General features: G+C 34.6%; 4 protein-coding genes and 1 long non-coding RNA gene across 11 annotated transcripts; 1 reads left to right on the forward strand and 4 right to left on the reverse strand.

Moving 5' to 3' along the window:
* Window positions 1-2,613: 2,613 nt before the first annotated feature.
* Window positions 2,614-3,621, reverse strand: LOC105132650 (lamin-like protein). Its single transcript, XM_011036255.1, has 2 exons — window positions 3,266-3,621; window positions 2,614-3,127 (listed from the first exon to the last, which is right to left on the reverse strand). Exons 1-2 carry the CDS (start codon window positions 3,432-3,434, stop codon window positions 2,778-2,780), a joined length of 519 nt encoding a protein of 172 aa, XP_011034557.1. The 5' UTR covers window positions 3,435-3,621; the 3' UTR covers window positions 2,614-2,777.
* A 764-nt stretch (window positions 3,622-4,385) lies between these two features.
* LOC105132651 (Tetratricopeptide repeat (TPR)-like superfamily protein) lies at window positions 4,386-8,140 on the reverse strand. 5 transcript variants are annotated; one of them, XR_843616.1, is made up of 4 exons: window positions 7,436-8,140; window positions 5,872-7,145; window positions 5,212-5,304; window positions 4,386-4,777 (listed from the first exon to the last, which is right to left on the reverse strand). XR_843616.1 is itself a non-coding variant. In XM_011036256.1 (2 exons), exons 1-2 carry the CDS (start codon window positions 8,023-8,025, stop codon window positions 6,101-6,103), a joined length of 1,635 nt encoding a protein of 544 aa, XP_011034558.1. In that variant the 5' UTR covers window positions 8,026-8,140; the 3' UTR covers window positions 5,739-6,100. The 5 variants fall into 5 exon arrangements, 1 of the variants encoding a protein (XP_011034558.1); XR_843615.1 differs by lacking the exon at window positions 5,212-5,304; XR_843614.1 differs by lacking the exon at window positions 5,212-5,304 and having other exon boundaries at window positions 4,386-4,805.
* Window positions 8,141-9,063: 923 nt separating this feature from the next.
* On the reverse strand, window positions 9,064-11,158 carry LOC105132652 (trafficking protein particle complex subunit 2-like; the record flags this gene model as incomplete). The annotated part of the gene is made up of 4 exons (XM_011036257.1): window positions 9,064-9,496; window positions 10,679-10,764; window positions 10,891-10,952; window positions 11,070-11,158. Coding segments are annotated over 4 exons (330 nt in total), but the record flags the coding sequence as incomplete, so codon positions are not given.
* A 1,346-nt stretch (window positions 11,159-12,504) lies between these two features.
* On the forward strand, window positions 12,505-15,466 carry LOC105132654 (uncharacterized). Its single transcript, XR_843617.1, has 2 exons — window positions 12,505-12,931; window positions 15,138-15,466. It is a non-coding gene; the product is annotated as an uncharacterized LOC105132654 (long non-coding RNA).
* A 784-nt stretch (window positions 15,467-16,250) lies between these two features.
* LOC105132655 (magnesium transporter MRS2-1) lies at window positions 16,251-21,151 on the reverse strand. 3 transcript variants are annotated; one of them, XM_011036258.1, is made up of 7 exons: window positions 20,833-21,151; window positions 20,624-20,693; window positions 19,484-20,090; window positions 17,560-17,688; window positions 17,126-17,461; window positions 16,986-17,033; window positions 16,251-16,538 (listed from the first exon to the last, which is right to left on the reverse strand). In XM_011036258.1, exons 2-7 carry the CDS (start codon window positions 20,629-20,631, stop codon window positions 16,308-16,310), a joined length of 1,359 nt encoding a protein of 452 aa, XP_011034560.1. In that variant the 5' UTR covers window positions 20,632-20,693; window positions 20,833-21,151; the 3' UTR covers window positions 16,251-16,307. The 3 variants fall into 3 exon arrangements, with proteins under 3 accessions (XP_011034560.1, XP_011034561.1, XP_011034562.1); XM_011036259.1 differs by lacking the exon at window positions 20,624-20,693 and having other exon boundaries at window positions 20,833-21,149; XM_011036260.1 differs by lacking the exons at window positions 20,624-20,693; window positions 20,833-21,151 and adding an exon at window positions 20,188-20,385.
* Window positions 21,152-22,415: the final 1,264 nt, after the last annotated feature.

Raw genomic sequence — 22,415 nt, forward strand, 5'->3', positions numbered from 1 at the left:
ACATTCCAACAACAAATCTTGGAAATAGGTTCTCTTCCATTTTCTCATAGAATTACTGGTGTAATATTGTTTGCGCATTGCATAATTAATTCCCAAATCTAATTGAATTTAAAATATTGCAGAAATAACAACATATAACATTTAATGATAAAATCAAAGGGTGAAGTTAATCAAAAGTTGGATCAATGGCTAATAATCATTTTAGGATTATGATGGTACCGACATATATATCACACTACTTTATTTATTTGCCCGTGCATGGCATGGAAATCAAGGAGAATGTTTCCATTTGATAATATATTATGAGAAAATGAGTTTTTTTTTTTTTCTCCTACCGTTGATAGTATTCAGGATATATAAGCTCTATTTTTATTCTCATATATCCAGAAATGTTCCACTTCGATCCCAATAAAGTTTAGCTACTACCCATGATGCTAACTCTAATGATAGTTGTAATTTCTGAATTTTGTTTTTGAAGATTTTTTCAAAGAATAATACAAATTAGATTTGAGGCTATACATAATAATTTAAGTTATTGAGTTGAGATAATTTTTTAATATAATATTAGAACCTTAATAATTAAGCTGTCATAGGTTCTAATCTCACTATTTTTATTTATTTGATAAAAATTAAATATAAGATAATACAAATATGTGTAAATTTCAAACCTAAAAAACTTTTTACTTGAGAGGCTGTGTTAGAAAATAATATAAATCATATCATGGAACTTCACCTAACAGTTTAAGTTATTAGGTTGAAATGGTTATTTGACAAATTTATATTTTTTTTTATTTTTCTTTTTCAGTTTTTTTCAATAAAGAATTGAAAAACACATTTATTTCTTGAAAACAAAAATAAATTTTCTTTTTACATTAAAAAATTACAAGTATATCTGTTTTTATAAAAATCATACCATAATTTATAATAATCAACACAAATAATATAATTGTAGATTATTGATTTTATTTTATTCAAATTCAAAAGGTATCATCATGAAAAATTTATGTTCTTAACTAAAAATATATATTAGATTTATAATAAAAACTATAAAGAACCTCTAAAATATGTTTTTCAAGCTCCATACAAATTTGAAAAGCGAAAAAACTATTTTTTTTCTAGTATTTTAAATGGAGAAGCATTGCATTTGAACAGAAAGTTCTTGTTTTTTTCCCTAACTCGGTTTTTCCAGATAATTAAAGTATTACTCTGTAATATCTAAACAGTTTCTTTAACTTTTCACCAAGTCTTGTTAACAATGATGGTATATTTCTGATCATTAATAGACTAAACATTTGAAAATTGAAAGTGGATACATTCTGTGCATAGCACCCACCCTCGGGGTGGAATGTATTTTGTGTTCAAAACACTACCGATTGGGTTGAACACTTGAGACGATGGGGCTTCTTGAAACTTCTCTGATTAAAAAAAATTACTAATAGATGGAAATCATAACACATTAATTATACAATTAAAGAACAATAAAAGGTATAGACTCAGTGTAATTGAAATAGTAAAATGATAATTTTTTTTTTCTTTTTTAAACATTACACTAATAGACTTGGAAGTGAGGGTATAATAGTCTTTTTGTTTTTATTTTCATAGAAAATTTACTATTATGCCCTTGGAGGATTTTTTTCCTCAATTGGATAGTTTTATTATGATTTTTATTATTATTATCTTAATTGAATAATTTTTTTAATTACATCCCTTAATATTTCAGTTCATTTGATTTTATGTTAGATTTAATCTTTATTTTCTTAATTGCCATTTGTTTTATTTTTAATCTTGTTTTTATTAGAATTTTTTTTTATTTCATCCCTTATAATTTAATCAATTGAGTTCGTTAACTTTTTAAATCAAAAAAATTAGACCGAGTTGTCTTAGATTTTCTTATAAGTACTTTTTTATAGTTAATTTTTGCTAATATTATCCTTTTATATGATTATCATGATTTTATATATTAGACCATAAATTTTATATATTAACCTAACTTTTCCCAAATCAACATTATTTTATAAATTTATATATTGTTGTTATTACCCTGCTTTTTATCATATTATCAATTTTTTCTAACTTATTTGAAAACACAATCATGCCCTAAACATTTTTTTTTGGGCTGAGAAAAGTGAAAAACTTTGGCACGGCCTGCGGTGTACACCGCATGGACCACTAATGTGTTAGCGAGTGTGTTTTTCTTAGAGTAAAACCAACATGAGTTTTGTTCCACGGTCATGGCATTTGCTACTCTTAGGTATATATACATTTCATATATACCTTTACTATGACTATCAAGTTTTCTTGCTTGGCCTCTTTGTTCTACAAGGGAGAGGTGATAAGAACAAACACACATCTTGTTCTTTAAATACGATAGCATCTGATCAGCAGTGATAGAAGTGAAGTTTCTTCCAGTGTAAATACCAAATATTGTAGGAGGCTGACAGGCACACTAAACTAATATTGGCACATAAGCAAAGTTAAGGCACTTGGTAGAACGTGATCCAGAATCGAATTCTCAACGCATGATTTTATTTTTAAAAAAAAAGAGGTTAGAATCTAGCTGTGGTACTTGTTCAGTTGTTCTCATCCAAAACGAAAGAAAAGAGTAAAAAGGTGGCCAAAAAAGAAAGAAAGATTCTGATATTTTCAAGAAATCTAGATAATATAACATCCAAAAAGAGAATACAAGAAAAATTGAGTAATGAGAGGGGGAAAACCAGAATTAATACAGTTCCAATGAGATTTGCAACCAGCAAATTAAATCACTAACCATCTAGCTACTAGATCCAACCAGATCCAAACCAAATTGAAGCAACTGCCAAAACCAAAGCCCTCAAGCCCACCAACCCCTTATGGAAAACCAATGGAGCTGCAGAATCTGAGGATTTCACGTTAGCAGCCATGGTAGCAGGAGTTGGTGGTGGCGGCAAAGGGTGAACAAGAACAGTAACCTTCATGCCATTGAAACACTGCCCATTCCCACCAATGAAGTAGTATCTCTTGGCCTTGTTAAGAGGTATGAAATCTTTGCCACTAGTCCAGTTGCCTACTGCTCCTTCTGTTGTACAGTTGTCATAACCAGTCTGGTTCACTTCAAAGACATTGTACTGTGTCTTTTGGTACCTAAAAGCTACATTAACAAAGCGAAAGCAAACACTTCAATTGTAAATGGGAACTGGGTTTTGATCTTCTGGCTAAACTTAAACTGATGTTTATAAACAGACTTGATGTATAGATAGAGCTAATTAAGGAAAGCGGGGAGGCTTACAGATAAGGTCACCAACATAGAAGGTGTGGTTGTTCGCCCAGTGGGTATAGTTGATTCCAGGGTTCCAGCCTTTATTAGCACCAACAATGTGGTCGGTGGCGGTGGTAGCAATGGCGGAGAAGAGGATGAAGAAGCAAAAGAAGATGAGCCGAGCCGAGCTGGACACCATTTCACAGTGACTTGTTTGGTTCGAGGCTACTTTCTTTTCTTGGACAATAAAGAGTTAGTGAGGATGACAAAGAGCACCTTTTTTACTACACTTGACTAGGGCAATCCTCTTTTATAAGATCCAAGAAAAAATTTGAAAGTTATTCAGGCATGCATCACATTACCGTTTGCATTATCACAGTCAATGATTATGCTGCCATGCCTATACTTTTCTTGTTTTCTTATATGAAATAAGTTTTTTTTTTTTCAATAATTGGATTACAGAACAACAACAATCTCTTGGAAAATTTAATTTAGTGTATAGTTTATAATTAATTTAATAATAAATAAAGTCATTTGAAACAAGTTATCATTGCATTAAAATTGATGCTGCACTTGATTTTTAAAAAGAAACCACAATTGCTTTCGTAGGCGTGCCTCTAGTTTTCTAGTTACATGGTCCAGTGTCTTCAGCTCAAGACAAAATGTCCATGTCCAACGGACAAGTACATTAAAAACAAAAATGGGTAGGCAGCCGTTGGCGACTATATTTGAAATTGCGAATGCATGGTAGTTATAGTCTAGGGTTTCATCTGGTTGAAGATTCTAGTCAAGAAACTATTTTGGAAAAAACAATTTGAAGTTGACCTGATCATGTCAATCAAGTCAGTGGATTTTATCCTGGTAAAATTAAGTGTAATCAGATCAATTTCTAAACATGTTCAAAATAAAATCTGACCTGAGCTAGGTTATAAATCAGCAGATTATTGAGTCGACCTCAAGCCAGGTTTTCAGTAGATTATTGAGTCGACCTCAAGCCAGGTTTTATAACCATGGACTGCATGAAGCTTTCTTTTTCCCTCCTTCCTTAGGTATGGTTAAGTTCATTGGAACGGTCCCAGTGGATCTGTCTGTCTGCAAGTGAATCTTGGAAGGGGAAAAGTAGATGAGAGTTTCAAGACAAGCTAAAAGCTAGAGAAGAAACATTCCTCCTCAGCAATCGGTTTTATATGTTTACAAGCACCATAGACACGGTTTAGGATGTCATCACATCTCTAATGCTCCTCACAATGACAAGAGGAGGTACTTAATACATAAACTTTGATTGCCCGGAAAACGTTTATGAGCATGTCCGGAACCTGATTGACTCTACCTGTTCTATCAGCTAATAAAGACGGAGACACGCTAGCCACATTGCCGTGGACCACAAACACGATATTTAAAGGCAACAAAGGAAAAATATAATACATATTGTCTCGGTATTATTCTCAAGAAATGCTGGCTAGATTACCTTTCACGTAAGAGAAGGTGCTTGAGATTTTTCTCCTCCATGGATTGAAACCAGTCATGCAGAGATGCCCCCTCCTACTTGAGAATTTGGGCCTCCTCAAAGCTACCTTTCACTTAAGTCATGATAAGGATGAATTAAAGGGAGGGGAGTAACTATAGACAATCAGTTTGGGAAAACAGAATTTTTAACTGTTGTTAGTAAACAGAGCACAAGTATTATTACTATTCGTCATTGCATCAAGCCTAATCCAAGGTTTTTCCACATCATAAATTTCCCAAAAAATTTGCAGGTCATTCCCAGATGGTTGAAATTTCAGCATGTGCAGTTAAATATGATCAACTAAGAGCAGCAATATTTCAATTCAAAAGGTTAAGGAACTATCAAGCATACTAACCCCGATATTTTTACAAAGAATCACAAATTCAACTGACGAAACATATCACATATTCAACTGAAGACATATAAAGAAAGAAATATAGATTGCATCAAAGTAATTAAAGCTTACAACCTCAGAAGTTTTGTAACCAATGCATTTGTCAAAAACAAATTCACCATGAAGAAAAATCTCCCTCCGTCCCTATTTGCTGAAATCCTCAAGGATCTATAATTAAACAAATAGTGAATTCAAATTCTTTCTCCTCCACCTACCCTCATAAGGAAAAAATTTATCATCAGTTGTACCCACTCGATTCCAATCACATTCAGCAAGACAGCACTTTTATCTCCAATTTGTAAATGCTTTTCCTACATTTATTAGATAACTGGAACATGTGGGGATTAATCCGAGCCTCATCAAACATTTGTTAAGGCTTTTTCTATGCAATCTGAGATATATGCATTACAAAGAAGCAAGAGAACTCTCCCATGATGTAGACACTACCCAAATTAGATCCACATCGAAAAGTTATCAAAGAAATCTATATGAATTATCAAGAACGACATCACAAGCCAGAATGGGTACTTGGCAACATTGATAAGCGCCTAGCCAGGTGCATATTAGAAGGCAACAATACCTAGGACCAGGCAGTAAAGCAATGAAATTGGGAACAGTTATTTTTACAATTAATTTTTAAAGAAAAAATACCACAAGCATATTCAAAGAGAAATGCCAACATTTTCTAACTATAAAAATTTGCAACAATCGCAGTTACACCAACTACTACAGTACCTTAGAACAGGCCTATTCACCTATAGGTCCACATGTGAATAGGTTGAAAATTGGCCAATGCATACTGCAAGGTTCTCTGAAATAAAAACTCTTGCAATAAAATGAGAGATTGATATCTGGTGAAAAGAATTTTTCTCAGCTATGTTCTCTGAGATCAATATCCCAGTATTTTTCTATGCAAATTGTTCAACTGGTGTCTTCTTCTTCTTCTTCTTCTTCTTCATCTTCATTAGTGTTGATGACTTTTCGGTCCAACCATACTGCCTTTCTTGTGACTCACATGTTGATTTCTCTTAAATTTCCCTCCCAGCTTTTTTCTCTTGTCATTCTTGTCTTGAACTGGCACTTTCAACATTTTCTGAATCTTTGGATCATCTGAATATCCATTTGACCTCATCTCAGCATAGTATTCTCGAGCCTTGGTTAATAAACCACACCTTGCTAGTCCTTCCACTACTACTGTATAATGTGTCAAATTGGAAGCCACTTCATACTGCTTCATTTCCACCCATATCTTCAATGCATTCTCAGGTTGCTCTAGTTTGAAGAACTTTGCCAGAAGTAAGAGAAAGGTGTCTTCAGTAGGACCTAAACCAGCTATCTTCATTCGATCAAGGACTTCAAAAGTTTCTTCGAAAACAATACCCTCAAGAAATGCATGGTAGGTTTCTATTGTTGGGCTGACATTCTCCTCTATCATGGCAGCCATTAAACTTCTAGCATCCTCTAGCTTTTTTGCCTCACACAAAGGACGAATCATCGAATTGTAAGTAGCAGAATCTGGCTGCAACCCTGTTTCTTTCATTTTGTCTAGAATTTTGAGAGCCTCCTTAAAGCAATTCTCACGAGTTAATATGTAAACCAGAGAATTATAAACCTCAATGCCTGGAACCCAACCTCTTTTTTTCATTCCATCATAAAGTCTCAGTGAGTCAAAAAGATTCCCAACTTTTGAAAAGCAAGAAATCATGTGTGTATAAGAAGTTGCATCAGGGTCAATACAATATTTTGACATTTCCCTCCAAATTCGCTTTGCTTCAAATACATCAACACATATATTACACCATCCATTGAGAATAATGTTAAATCCCTCGACCTCCAATGGGAAGAATTTCTTGTTAACAAGCATAAACTCTTCGGCCTCTTCAATGTTTCCATTTTTACAAAGAACATTCAATAGGAAGAAAAATGCTTCTTCATCAGGGGTCATTCTAAACTTATCCATAATGCGAAATGCATAAATAGCTTTGCCAGGAAAATTTGCAGCTGCGTATCTAGGAAACACCAGAGTTAAAAACAACATAAAACTAAACAAAAAAATGGAAATCAAGAATTCTCTTTACGAAATAACTAAAAAGACACCACATGAAAATTAAGTGAATCGTCAATTCTTTAAAACTTGTACATGTTTAACATGATTCTCTTTATAGTTTCCATGAGATAAACTCGAAAATCAAAGGACTTTAACCAAAATTATATTTCCATACCAGCTAATATGCAAATTCCATTGAAACTGAAACGAGATCAAACTTCAAAGAACCAAACTTGAAGAACACAATCTCACCTATCAATCATAATAAGCATAGCTTTTCTAGTACTCATCAAGGACCTGTGCAAATCTCTAATCAAAATCCAAGCAGTATTGAACTTCCTATGATTACCCAAAACCCACACCATCAATTCACAAGCTTTCTCATCAACACAGCCCCATTTATCTCCCCATTTAAAGGCCAGAAAAGCAAGTCTCCACTCTTCTCTTAGTTCCCATATCACTGAATACACTAGATTCTGATTTGCTCTAATGCCTGACTCATACAGAGAAGCCATAGCCTCTGCTTCAGAGGGAAAATGGGCAGCCATTTTGAGTGATTGGAGAAGGACCATTTGAAGAGGTTCATGGGTTTGGATTCCTTGTTGAATGGGCTCAAAAGAGACGTTGAGATATTGAGTGGAGAAGGATTGGGAAGTGGAGAAATGGTGAGGGGATCGTGTGGGAACTGACAGTGTTCGATGAAATTCCGCAGAGAAAAAGATAGGATAATTGGAGTTATTCAAGGGAGAGGGAGGGTGAGGGTAGGTGATGGAATAGAGAAGTGGGAAAAGGAGTCGGGAATGGGATATCTGTAGTCTTCTTGCAATTGTTAGGAGTGACATGAGTTGAGCTCCGGGGAAATGGGAATGGAGACTTAGGAGTGGAAATTTGAAACAATTTGCCTTATATAGCCTGTACAAAGGACAACAGGACCAAAGAGTAACATGGCAGCGACAGCTACCTAGAAGCACCGAGCGCTTTAGATTGGGACAATGGTTGTAATTTAAAATATATTTTTTATTTAAAAATATATTAAAATAACAATTTTTATTTTTTAAAAAATTATTTTTTATATCAATACATTAAAATAATTTAAAAATATATAAAATAATAATAATTTTAAACAAAAATAATTTAAAATTTAAAAAAATAATAATTTATATCACATTTCCAAACATAACCTAAATCAACTTAAAATTAATTTAGATTAACTCAGTTAAGCCGGCAAGATAATCTTCAATCTAATTGTAATAATAATAATAACAATGCTTATATGTTTTGGATGCCACAGGCTACATGAGACAGGGATAAAATACAAAAGGTACATCTTAACGAAACATATAAATGATTTGCATGTACTCAGAAGGATTAGCCAAGTTAAACGGTGAGCTTAAAAAGACTAGCATTTTGTTCATGTGCATGGCGATGATCACTGGCCATGTTCTGCTTGGGTAGAAATGAGGAAGGGCAAGAAAAAGACATGGCTGGAGCGAAAAGGGAATTTCCCCTGATTACTCACTTGATTAGATAAATATGTAAATTAGGCTAGCAGGTGCCATACATGGTCAATAACTTTCCAAGTGTCCAACAACAAGAAGGAATTGCAGAACAAAGATTTTACCACTAATGATGTTGGCCCAAATGCACTGCGTGGCTAACCCTTCAAAAGGTATCGTTTCATCCTTGCCTCTCACCAAATTCACCTACATTTTCCCTGTCCCGACCATAGAGATAGTGCCTGCTAAATATCTAGCCGTCGAAGGATAAACATTAAGAAAACATCCACCCCACTTAGGACTAGCGTGGAGAAAAGGTTTGCGAGAGAGCAAGATAAATCCTTCATATAAGTATACCATCAAAGAAAGACAACCCTGGAATCGAGATATACAAATGCAAGATTAGATTCTATATTAAAGGAAAAAAGAATACATCATTTAATCACCGTGTCTCAACTGCCAACATTAAGAATTTGAGTGAAACACATTGTCACAAAAATAATCAACGCGTTTTAGTTGCTGCTTGTGTTTTATGCATCCATTGAGGCATCCGATGCAACATTAAGTAAATTGCACACAGCCACTAATCTTTACCATCATGAATGAAACTCGAGGGAAGCCTTTAAAATACTCAATAGCCGAGACAAGAAAAAGGATGGTGGTACTTTCTAAGTTCATTCCATCACCCCAATAGCTCTCAGACTAGTATAAACGACCACCACCACTAAAGGTATTTTCTTGCAAGAGCACGGACTTTGGTGTCAAAATGCGAAGATGCAATGCGGGAACCAGGCAAATAGAGGGGGTTGAGAAGAATCTGCAATAACCAATATTTTTTATTTATCAACATATGCAAGAAAAAAACATTAAGCATTTCAGTCACTAATCAATATCATAGCAGAGAAAGAGCGATGGTTACCCAGATGCAAAGCAATAGGGAAAAGAACATATTTGTCCCATGACTAACACATGATTCTCAAATGGCTACCCAATAAAAAAAATCCCAATTGGATCCCCCATCCATGAAAGATTTCCACTATAAAAAACAGGGGAGCAATCTCTTTTCCTCACTCTCCCTTTACTTCACATGTTATCTAATACTGTAGGGTTGTGATCGTAATCGATGACAGCATAGTATATATAGGATATCTTAATTTAAGTTTTGGAGAGTCATCCACTCCATTCTTCATCCACCAGTTCAACTAGCTTTTATTCTACCATAGGAGAAAAAAACACGAGCCATACACTATCCAGTATCTCCATGCTCATTTTAGCCAATATCAAACCATTGGCTCTACAAACACTCAATGCATTCATTTGTATCTAGCTGAACTATCGGTTCTGCTACCGCTTGTTGGGAGATCTGCTCTATCATATTGCACGTTGGTCTATGGGCCTATGCATATGAGATATTATATTATGAGTGCACAAAGCCTTCTACCCAGGTGTACAAGCTATTGGGTTATAGGCCTATCATTGTATATCAGCCACTCACTCTCTTTATCCTCAATTAATGTAAGCTATTTTCCAAAACTCAGATGTGCATATATTTCAATAGATTTTGTACCATGTGAGGCACAAAAATAGCAGCAAAAACTGGTACAAGCATGACCAGGAATGAAAAGTGCAGGAAAGAAAATGTGAACTCAAATCTAAATTCCAACAAGATAGGAGCTGCAGATTCTCCCATGAAGTTGGAATGACATGAGTATAATGAAGTGCGTTAAGTTGACAGTGGCATTTTCTGGATCTTATACCCCAATATGATTAGGAAAGGAGTCAACTGCCCGGCTTTGTTTGTTAATGCTATTCTCTCATAATACCATGAACTTTGGCATAAGCAGTTAAATGAGTATAATTTCTCAGCACATAGAGTTATCCATAATCTTAATACAAAATACTGACTTGAACAAATCAGCATCTATGTTTAACAGCGTATGCACCAAAGAGAATATGTTGTGTGTAAGAATTCAAAACTGCAGAGCAAGGAGTGGTTTACCTTTATATACAGCTCATGAACCTCCTGGAAAAAGCTTTTGATTCCATCATCATTGCGAGAGTCATGAAGTAGCATGAGTCTTGTATGTAAGATAAGTCAAGGAAAATATATACCAACAGAAAATGCAAAAAAGATAACATAAATATCATTCTCCATTTTCTCTGCGTTCTTTTTGTCACTATAGCAATTAAACTCACAGACACAAAGGATATGACCTGCTGTAACATAAACTGATACCACCAAATCATTGAACCTGTCAATTGCTTTCAAATACCTGTGAAAAGGATGTGATAAACAAGATTTTAGGAGGCAACGTCAGCAATAAAAACCAGAGTGGTCATTGTAGAAATGCATTGATTGATTCAGATATATTTTGAGCATTAGAAATTACATCGCGCTGGTGGTCCATGCAAGATCCTGAACAATATCCAAAGCTGCGTGCAATATGAATTGATGCATCTGTGCAGCATCTTCCCTCTGTCATCAAGTAATTGGCTGAGTGTTAATCACAAGTAGCTTGTGAGGAAATCAAAATACAACCAGAGAACATAACAAAATAATAAAAAGATGACAACAACGGTGTTTCCAGAACCCAATAGAAAGATAACAACTTCACCATGAAAGCATGTAAGCAAAGATCCACTCCCACACATCAGAAATTTGATATTAATGGTGCAGACAGCAACTTCACCATGAAAGCATGCAAGCAAAGATGGACTCCTCCACATCAGAAATTTGATATTAATGGTGCGCGGAGCACAAACAGCTTGTTTGGAACCAATTTTATGCTAGAATTGATTTCGACCAGTTCAGTGGAATGAATTGATTGGATTTGCTAATTGAATTTATTTTTTTTTGGAATAGGTTTTAAAATTGTGGAATCCATTTTACTTTAGTTAGTGAAAATACATCATTTACCCAACTTGCCTCATCCTTTAAAAAACTTATTCCAATCATATGAGTGCGAGAAAGGGAGGGAGAGAAGGGTGCTAGTGGGATTAATTTTAATGGATTAATTCTGAAGCAAATCACACCCCTTTTAGTGTAATTTGCAAATCTATAAAAATCTCTAATTTTAATTGGCTGTAGAATTCATTTATGTCTCTTAAAGATTTCCAAACACTAGAATTGGGTAAATGGTGTTGAAATGATTTCATGTCTACTCAAATCATAAGTTTTCAAATAGCCTGTAACTTTTTTCTTTTTTTCTTTCCCTTTAATTTCTCTCCTAGATGCTTCATGCATTAAATTTTAAAGGTGACATTATGAAACAAATAGATCCTAGAACCTTTCTGTAAGTCCATAAGCATGAAATTATGCAAAAAGCTGTAAAATTTCTTCAAGCAGATTACCAATATTTAAAACAGCAACATCAGAGGTTTGATGAAAGAATTATTCCAAATCACATGTTCCCATTAAGTTTGAAGCAAAGGCAGTACCAAAAGAACTTTCAAATGTTCTATCTTACACAGCACAATACGCCTAATACCTTCAATTCTATGTTTTGGAAATTTGGTGAATAACTAAACATAAATCGGAATAAATAAAATAAGCAACGTGAGAAAGATCAAAGAGCCGATGAAACACAACTAAAACAAAACACAATCCTATATCAAGGCACTTTGGAAACAAGAAGCTAATAAAATCAATCATATGCATTTTTCTACCTAGAAAAACAAAAACAAAAACAAAAATAATACTAATAATCATCATCATCTTGACCCATTAAAGAAATAACTTTCAATAACAGTTAGGTGAGCTCATATTTTCCAAAGACAAGCAAAGATTCAAAATTTTGAAAATTTTCCGTATTTCCAAAGAGAGTGAGATGATGCAAAAGCATACCTTTTTATGTCTTGATTTCACTGGTGAAGTCTCTGCACCATGAGTAAAAGAAGAGAGTTTCCTGCTTCTCAAAGTCTGTTTATGTTCTCGTCTCCCGATATTGGACTTGGGCCAAGCCCAAATATTCAGTTTGTATATGACCAGGCCCAAAATTAAAAACTAAGCAGCACAACCAGGAGAGGAAACCTAGAGAGAGAATTTGCTGAGGAGTCGAAGAAAACAGTGGTGAGTGAAAGGGAAACGGGAAGAAAATGGGAAGCGAGGCAACAAGCAGTGGTAGTGCCAACAGTGGAGGATTCAAGTCAAGAGTACAGCGTTACTTGTATAGTGGAGACACAAAGCATGTCATGGCTGGCATGGCCGTCATAACTCTTGTCTTTGGTGTCCCTTGGTTCCTCATGAACAGAGGTTGTTTTTCTTCTCCCCTTTTAATCTTTTGATTTGGTATCAAATATCTATGCTTTTAAATCAATTGGGTTACTTTTATATGATTTTTGGGTTTCTGGTTCAATGGTGAAATTGAAATGAGAAGTGACAGCAAGTGGAAAGTTAGTATCTTTTTACAGTTTTTTTACCTGGTCGTTGCCATGTCGATGCTGCTTAGTGTTCATTTTTGTTTGGTTAGTGGAAAGTGCAAGGAAAGGAGAGGAAAGGGAGTAAATTTTCAAGATTTTGACTTTTTTCTAATTGCTTGGGAAGATGAACTATGTTTAAGAGAGAAGTACTGCTTTGTGCTCAAAATTTAATTATTTTAAGTGCTGCTGATCTTGGGTTTGATTTGTTTGATTCCAAAGAGAATGTAGTGAAACAAGAAAAGTTGAGACTTTCCTGCATCTTTCTCTGTTTTTTTTTTTCCCTGCTTATTGATGATGTAAAAGCCTCTCCTGAAATGTTCTTCTTTGTGTTAAAAGATTATATTTATGGGTTCGTTATTCACTTATCTTTCTTAGTTTCTTCCACAGTCAATAAGAAGTTATAATTTAAGATGAGAAAATAGAGAGGGCTGGAATTATGTTTTGATAGAAGGGATTAGCGTGAATTGTCAGATCAGAAGTGCTGTTGATGGATTAAGCTGGGAGACTTGATTATGGGTTCTTACTAGGGTTTGACGCTGTATGAAGAATTACATACTCGGAGAAGGGGAAAATGTTAGGAGGACAAGTGGGACTTCTATGGTAAGATAGATTGGTAATCTTGTCACTCCATTGATATCAACCCTTCTGGTACCTTCTAGGAATGATGATGGGTGGTTATTGTATTTTCAATCAAGTTGCAATATTTGATCTAGATTGTGAGATGGAGTAAAGCATTATGAACATGAAAGCAATAATTGCTGTTTTGGTTACTTGAGGGGGTAGTCCCTGTCATTTACATTTTTTTTCCTGTTCTTGCTTGTTCGTGTACTGATTAGGCTAATAGAGAGTCCTGAATTCCTTAATTACAGATGTCATCCTTGGTTTTATGAACATGATTCTTTGAAGATGTTCTTTCTGCACTGCTTAGTTTAACCTTCTTTTTGGGCACATTCTTCTGAGGACGTGAGTGTTGTGAGTGTTGTTCGTGCATGATCTCCTGTCAACCATATCATGGACATTATTGTTGGCTTGGATAGCCTTGTTTTGAACTATTTTTCCCCAACCAACTAGATCATCTCCAGAAATCATGTTAGCATTTTATTCACTCCTTCGAATTGCCATCTTTTTTTCCATTGTAGTTACCTTTTCTTATTCATTTCAAGTTCAAGAGAAATCAAACCCGTGTTGTAGGTACAAGTAAACAAACCAGTGATAGATTGGAATGAGTTGTACCAAATGAGACCCTTTTCATGTTTCAAGCTGGATCAAGGAGGGTGGAGACTTGGAGTTCAAAGAGAATTATCTATTAATTTAAGCAGAAAAGGACTAAAAAATGCTACAGTATGCTAGATGAACCGCAGTTTGGAGAGATTCCTGGATCATGAAGTATACCAAGGAGGGACTTTTCAATATTTTACAACGAGGTGATTGTTGAGAGTAATCTCAAAGGGGGGACTTTTCAATATTTTACAACAAGGTGATTGTTGAGAGTAATCTCAAAGGGTGTGATGTCAACCTTCATGGTGTTGCAGTATGCAAACACCATATCATGTAGTTAAAAAATGCTTCAATGGATACAACATCATTCCAGGTTCCTATTCTAGCATAGATGCACTAACCTGCAGTTAGTACCGCTATTCCAAGGCTCCTCCATAAAAGCAGCAATTGGCTGTCTCTGTATAAAACCTATGCTGATTGGGTATTGATGGAAGATAAATTGAACCTGTAGCAACTGTTACTTGATGATTTTCATGTATGGCAGTGAGATTCATCGTGGTGCTGACTGCTGAGGGTTGTTCTGTGCTCATCTTGTGAATCATTGACCTGACTTCTTCATAAAGACAACCTTGAGACTGTTGTCATGGTTGTGTTTTTGCGCTTGAAAGGAAATTGCCTTATTACGTTATGTTTGTCCATGAGGATTTAAGTGTTTGAGATGTGGGTGTTATATTTGCATGTCAGTTTACCAATTTCTTTATTGTTTTATTCGCAAAGATATCTACAGCTGCTGTTAACTGAGATCATCTTTTCTTCCATAGGAACAAAGCACTCGTCTCATCAAGATTACATGGAAAAGGCTGATCAAGCAAGGCGTGACAGACTTTCTTCAGGTTCTGCTGCTACATGATTTTTGTGATCGCTTTCTTCAAGGTATTAGTTTCAAGTGATCATTTTAACAGTGGAAAAGTACAAGGAGTTTTGATTGTTCTTTTCATCCACCCTCTTTGGCCATGGCTAATTTTCAGGTCAAGGAGTGGATCTATATTTGTGTTATAAGATGCCATGTGCAAATGTTTATGAGATGAATTGAAATTTTTCTGAGCAGGCAAATCCAAATAGAATTCTTGCTTGGATTCTTGTTTTGTTATCCCTGAAAACGGTATCAATTGACTAGATGGAAATTAGCGGAGGTTAAGGTGAAGTTTTTTCCTAGACTAGCACAGTGAGATAAAATATTTTTCAAACTACTACAATTAAAAAATAATAATTTTTGGTAGTTAATATGCACTGATAGGACATGCACAGCTAGGTGTGCTGTCCATGTACATGCGCAGCTCATACTCAAATTTCACTTCTCCAACAAATTAATTCATCCTCTCAAAAATCAACATTCATATTTTATAAAGAATCAATCAATAGCTATGAAATGAACAAAAATAATCCAATAGCTATAAAATAGAAATGTTGAGTGGATGAATTAACTTGCCGGAGAAGAAAGATTTAAGTTGTGCAAATGCTATACGCGCAACATACCAAGGTGTGCGTGTATTAGAATGCGAGTCTAGTGTAATATTTGCCATCCCTGTAGCTTCTTCGCTTGTGTTGATTTCCATTTGCCATTAGTAAACATAAAAATATTAACCGTAGCCAATACAGGAGAACCAACTTTTCAAAAAAAATTTCTCCATTTTATCTAATAAATTACAGTAATTATGTGTTGTAATTGAGTTCAATTAAACTTAATTAATAAATAAATGAACTTTACATGTTTGAAAATATAGAATTAAATTTATTTTGTTTTTTTATTTCAGCCTTGTCACCTTCATTTTATTCTTTCAAAGCTAGTTTTAATATTAATTTTTCTGTTTTTAGTACAACAAAACAGATGGGTTAGCATCTAATTTATTTTTGTATATTTATAGAGTAAATTCCATTTAAAATTTAATTAAAATGGTTTCAAAATAGAGTTCCAAACATGTTTTAAAAGTTTAAAGTGGCATGAGCCTTCTGTACTTGAAGAACCATACAAACGCACAAAATATGACGACTCCGGCAACTCCAGTAATTATGAGGACCCACTTAAATGCCCCAGCATCATCAAACAATGGTACGGCGAAATTCATGCCAAAGATACCTGCCACCACTCCAAAAATGGCGACAACAAATGTTGCTGTTGTGAGTAGAAGCTCAAATTGGATCAGTTGATTTCGAACGTTGTCCTGCAAACAAAAATTTCCCTCGTCATGAAACTGGGATCCACCCGATCAACTCAAACAAAATCGAAAAAATTAAATGACTAGTTCCCAAAGAAAATAGTGTGATATCTTTGTATTATATGGGCATCCAAAAGGATCTTTCATGAGTCAGTATCATGGATTACGTGAACCCGCACCGTTATCCAATAAGAATAAGAAGCAGCACAGCCAGCAAGGATCGACATTTTGTGCAGGAACAAATGACTACTTATTTCTTTCTGTGATAATATTTCTTTCTGTGCATCATCTTAAAGAAGTTGCCAGCTGTGCTTATCACTTGATACGTTGAAGATGATTTTGCTTGATATTTTTCTAATTACCAAGGTTTTAAAATAGCAGTCCCTAACAACTGAGCTAAAAACAACACAATTTAATATTGAGGAGGCCGGAGGGAAGGAGAGGAATATGTACCAGCTGAATGTTGATGAAATCCTCTGTATCATCAATGTATTCTTTCAACTGAAAAAAAGTGAGAAAAATAAATGAGGTGTTAACATCCTAAACATAGAAAGAAGAAATGGAAATAATCATATCATGCTGCCTGCCCATACCGATGTCAACTTGTTCAGGGTGCTATCAATGACAACAAAGTAAGCTTCTAGCAACATCTCCAGCTCTTCTATATTCTCAGTAGCACTTTCAGTACTCTTCATACTCTCATGTCGGCTCCTTGCAATGCTCAGGCTTTTCTCAAGTTTTCGTGAATCAGGGGGTGATGAAACAGGAGAAACTGGAGCGGAAATAGATGTCCCACCATCATTTGATCTAAATCCCATCAAAGATTGATCGCCATAGAACGATGATTCCATCCGACTTTTCTTTTCAGTGAGATACATTTCAGCCATATCTCCATCATCATCCATGAGCTGCTCAATCTCATCCCTTACCTAGATACAAGTAAACTCAGAGAGAATAAGAACAGCAGAATAGATATCAATCAAATCTTAATTGCAAGTAAGGGAAAGGCAAGTGAAATTAGACATACCTTCTGAACCCTCCGAGTCAAGGCAACAAGTCTGCTTTTTAATCGCCGTACACGCTCCAAGTTTAATGTACTGATCTTGGATGTCAGTTCATCTAGTAATGGGTATGCTTCAATTTCTAATTCTGCTGCCTTCAGAAATTGCAATTTAAATAAGATTATTAACTTGCTCTAACTTAAATGACTTTTACTACAGAAACTGTGACGGGACAGACCATGTGATACCTTAATTTAGCAAAGGCATTAGCATGGAAACAGAAGGTAAAAAGACTGAATTTTGTATGAAACAAAAAACAACAAAGGATAGATCTAGATAGACATAAATGGGAAACAAGACTGATGTAGCCATCCCCGAGTACTTCTCTAGGCCATAATGAGACATAATATCACTTTCTAATACATAATCAGCCAACATGCCTCTTTCAAAAAGACAATCTGAATTGCATGTTTAATGATGTAAAAAGAACGGGTCTGGGTCTAACCATCAAAACAATAAAAACCAGCAAGACATACATTTTGTGATACATTCAAATTGCAGAAGACCATGCAGTGAGGGTTGCTCCTGTTCTAGAATGATTTGCTTTTGCTCAACTTGATCTGATGTTACAAACCCCTAGTACTTAACAATGAACCTTTCTGGAGATGAGTTCATACCATCACTATAACAATAGGGTAAAAAGAACTAAAGAAACCTATAAGACAACTCTCGGATCAAATTTGATGACTTGCTGAACACAATTTAAGCTAGACACTGAATAATGATTGGTTTCATTAAGAGCTCTTAACCTTTGTTGAGTTGAGAAAGAGTTCTTGAGAATTCAGAGCTTTTCCCTCTGCCTATAAAAAATTGTTATTTTGAAATATCATCAAGATGAAAGCTAATAACAGAGAATGGACTGAAATGAACCCAGAAATCTTGCAACAGATTGGAAATAAAAAATCAATCCAAAAAGAAATATCTTTGAGACCACTATGATCTAAAGAATAAAATGAGGAATCATTTACTCAGTCAATGTAGATTGCCAATTATGCAATTAATGGTAATGCCTTCAGTTAAGTGAATGTTAGTAGCAATTACCATGTCATGTCATAAACTCAACATGGACAAAGGCAGTAGGTTTGCATATCTTTGAGACCACTATGATCTAAAGAATAAAATGAGGAATCATTTACTCAGTCAATGTAGATTGCCAATTATGCAATTAATGGTAATGCCTTCAGTTAAGTGAATGTTAGTAGCAATTACCATGTCATGTCATAAACTCAACATGGACAAAGGCAGTAGGTTTGCATATGTGTCAAATGCAGACTGGCAATCTCATATGTAACAAGATAAGAAAACAAACTAAGAGGAAAACAATTAGCTAGAACTTTATAGGAGATTTTCTAAAATGTCAGTCAATAACATGGAATAGTGTAAAATGAAAAAAGCTTCCCTAAATAACAAGCTAAATTGCAGGCAAAACATACACAAACACACGTCCGTGTGTAAAATGATCCACAAGTTTGTAGCATAGAAAGATGTCGACTAGGAAAATACTCCCTGCCAGTAGGGTTAGAAAATACAGCCATGTCTTTTTGTTCCAAGACGTGCAGATATCACAAGATTTATATAATGACATACAGCAAACCACTTCAATTAAACTAGAAGGTACATGTACATCATTCAAGTGTCAAGGACATGAAAACACCTATATGGATAGACAAGACAGTTAGTAGTACTTATCAACTACTATGATAGTTCAAGCTACAACAGCTAAATCATATAAATTGTGGTTGAAAAGTTCACTAGGATTAGGAAAAAGAGTAATAACATAGGGATACACAGCTTTCATAATACTTCTGCAACAAACCATTCTTAATTTTGTTGAATAACATCATTCATTCAAATCAAGCATGTGAGAGATTTAAAGTTCTGTTTACACACCTGAGAATCCAGGAATGTACAAGCAGCTTCCAGAGCAACTTCAAGAGCCCTAAACTCAAAGGGCAAATAATCAGGGGATGTATTCCCAAATACACTGTCAAAATTCCTACTTCTCCTTCGATTCAATTCAGCACCTTCTGACTGCCATACCTCACCTACCCCTGGTGTCATCAATCGCCTTTGTAGCTCCACCACATACTGCAGCACATAGCTGTCAAGGGAATTTAGGAGTAGAACCTCATCAGCTGTAATAATACACCGAATCTGCTCCAAGTTTACAACTATAGCCTTCTCTCTACCGAGGATTGTTGAGGGGTAAACAAAAAGAGGATCGAGCAGGCGTAAATCACGAGCAGGTAGATCACAACGACGCATCATAGTGAACTTGTCAACCTCAATAATTTGGGAATTTCCAGATGAATCAACACGAATCCATGATCGAAGGCCTTGGCCACGCTTTTTCAAACCCAGAACATCAACACCTTGGAAAGGTTGGCGTCCAGAGGCAGATGGTCGATAAGATGAATCTCTAAGGTTTATAGCTGATGCTGGTTTTGGAGGGAGCAGGCGTTCTTTAAGGTCCGCCATTAATAACAACCCCTGAATGCTGGTACACATCAGGCAAATGAAAGTGTGAGTATACTCATCACCATCCTTTTTTTTTCCAGGATGCAGAAATAAAAGAGAACACTAATGGCACTTACTCCAGCTTACAAAGGCCCTTCTATTTGAAGTCATTCCATCAAGTACGGTAAAACTTTACTAATACCATGAGAGCTAAATTCATGTAAATTAAAGCCAAAGAACGAAAACAGTTGTCCGTAACATTGAATGGATACTTAGTCTCAGCAAAACATTGCAAGTGAACCACGTTGAGCTACAAAAAAATGATTTTTTGCCCAATGCAAGAGCAGGGTATGTCAACAATTCAATAGACTTGTTAACTTTGCAACTTCCATGTTCCAAAAATCAATCTTTCCTTTACTGGAACCACAAAGGAAGGGACTAGCTTCTCAAAAATCTTGATTTCTTTAGCTGAATTAGCATTTCTATTATCGACCCACAAACCCTCCTGCAACAAACCCTAATTATTGCCTGGATTAACAATGTAACAGGCAGAAAAATTAAAAATATGCATACATAATCATAAAGAAGCAGCTTTAAGAGAACCCCAGAAGCCATAAGTAGGATTTCAATGCAAGTTACACAGCTGCAGCAGATAAAACAAGAACTCAAATCACAGCCTTGATTTCTCTATTGATAATTCATTAAAAAAAGGACACCCAAGAGAGGATTGAATGCAATGAAAAAGCAAACCCTAGATTCTAAGAATCAGATAAGTAAATTACCTAACTGTGCTTTGACGGGTTGGTGGTTAGAAAGGATGAAATGGGGAGAGAAAGGAGTGGGCTTTGTTTAGGGCTAAGGCTTGATAGAGAAGGGAATCAGGCAGAGAACCTTAATGGAGAATCCAGTAAGATTAGGATACAATAAAGGGAAAATACACGAGTTTTGTTTGTTCTTAGTTCAAAAAGCTTAAAGCATACCGCTGCTATAAGGATGGGTCTTCTGTGAGTTGGCGGGGTATTGAGTATTGACTCGATGCCTATTCAACTACGTAAGGAAATACCTCCCACGTACTCATCCCTACTGTATTTTCAAGTTTACTCGTGTTTTTAACGAGGCACGTGCGTGCAGGGGGGAGGTGACCCAGTTAAAGGTTTGGGTTATTAAATTGATGTTGGGAATGTTGCGGTGATTATTTTTTATTTAAATATATATTTAAATAATTTTTTATTTTTAAAAAATTATTTTGATATTAATATATCAAAATATTAAAAATTAACTTTAAATAAAAAACCTCAGATTTGTAAAAAATGCGTTCTCAAACCAAACCTAGATCATTAAGTATGATTTTTGGATTCTAATACATAATATTTTTTAAAATAATTTTTTAAAATTTTTATTTTATACTTAATATTAACATATTAAAATTATAAAAAAATATCAATTTGATGTTTTTTTAAATAATAACACTTTTAAAAAATTTATAAAAATATAAAAATACAAATAATGACACTTTTAAAAAACTTACAAAAAAATAAAAATATAAGTTTGTCCACACACGCATCATGACTTAGTTATAAAACCATATTGTTTTTTTATTTAAAAAAAAAAAACTAAAATTAAATTTGTCCACGCACGCATCATGACTTAGTTATAAAACCACATTGTTTTTTTATTTAAAAAAAAAACAACTAAAATGACTTTGATTTGAAAATAAAAAATATAAACGATCATTGGAGTTTATACTAAAGACATATTAAAAGAAAAGTTAAAAGCCAAGAAGTTTCACTGTAGCTATTGTAGATTCTCATAATAAAATTATTATTTTATTCCTGCTAGGGAAAAGCTTTAGCTTTAAAGATGGGGTTTGTTGGGTTTTTCCGTTGGCTGTTAGTTATTAAAAAATTATTTAGAATTATATATGTTTTTTATTTTTTTTTAAATGGTAAAAATATATGTGTTTTCATATTTTTTTAATTTTTTTAATTTTATATTTATGAATTTATAGGCATATGTTTCAAATATATCAACTAATAAATGGTGTTCATGTTTTTCAAGTAATGTATATGATATTATTCGGTTATTAAATCAGATTATTTATCATATTATTAGATGATTAGTTTATATTTATGATAATACCTATCTTCAATTTAGAAAATAATCTGATCTTGATAATTCATTTGTTCATTTGCTATTGCATCTCATTAGAGAGAGGATATTAGAGATCTTCTCTCACGCTATTAATAAGGAGGTTATCGGAATCATCTAGGTGGTGACCAAGTGGTAAAGATTTGGGATCAAGGAGTCTACTCTCTCTGTGGTCTCAGGTTCGAGTCCTTGGTTGCTCATATGATGGCCACTGGAG

The sequence above is a fragment of the Populus euphratica genome, unplaced genomic scaffold, assembly GCF_000495115.2.
Source record: "Populus euphratica unplaced genomic scaffold, PopEup_1.0 scaffold87.1, whole genome shotgun sequence".
Classification (NCBI taxonomy): domain Eukaryota; kingdom Viridiplantae; phylum Streptophyta; class Magnoliopsida; order Malpighiales; family Salicaceae; genus Populus; species Populus euphratica.

Coding starts and splice junctions, on each gene's coding strand:
- LOC105132650 (XM_011036255.1), bottom strand. CDS start 3,434: ATGGTGTCCAGCTCGGCTCGGCTCATCTTCTTTTGCTTCTTCATCCTC. Junction 3,128..3,265: donor CTATGTTGGTGACCTTATCT/GTAAGCCTCCCC, acceptor TTGTTAATGTAG/CTTTTAGGTACCAAAAGACA.
- LOC105132651 (XM_011036256.1), bottom strand. CDS start 8,025: ATGTCACTCCTAACAATTGCAAGAAGACTACAGATATCCCATTCCCGA. Junction 7,146..7,435: donor ATGCTTATTATGATTGATAG/GTGAGATTGTGT, acceptor GGTGTTTCCTAG/ATACGCAGCTGCAAATTTTC.
- LOC105132655 (XM_011036258.1), bottom strand. Junction 17,689..19,483: donor GTACATTCCTGGATTCTCAG/GTGTGTAAACAG, acceptor CAATTTCTGAAG/GCAGCAGAATTAGAAATTGA. Junction 17,462..17,559: donor TGACTCGGAGGGTTCAGAAG/GTATGTCTAATT, acceptor ACTTGTATCTAG/GTAAGGGATGAGATTGAGCA.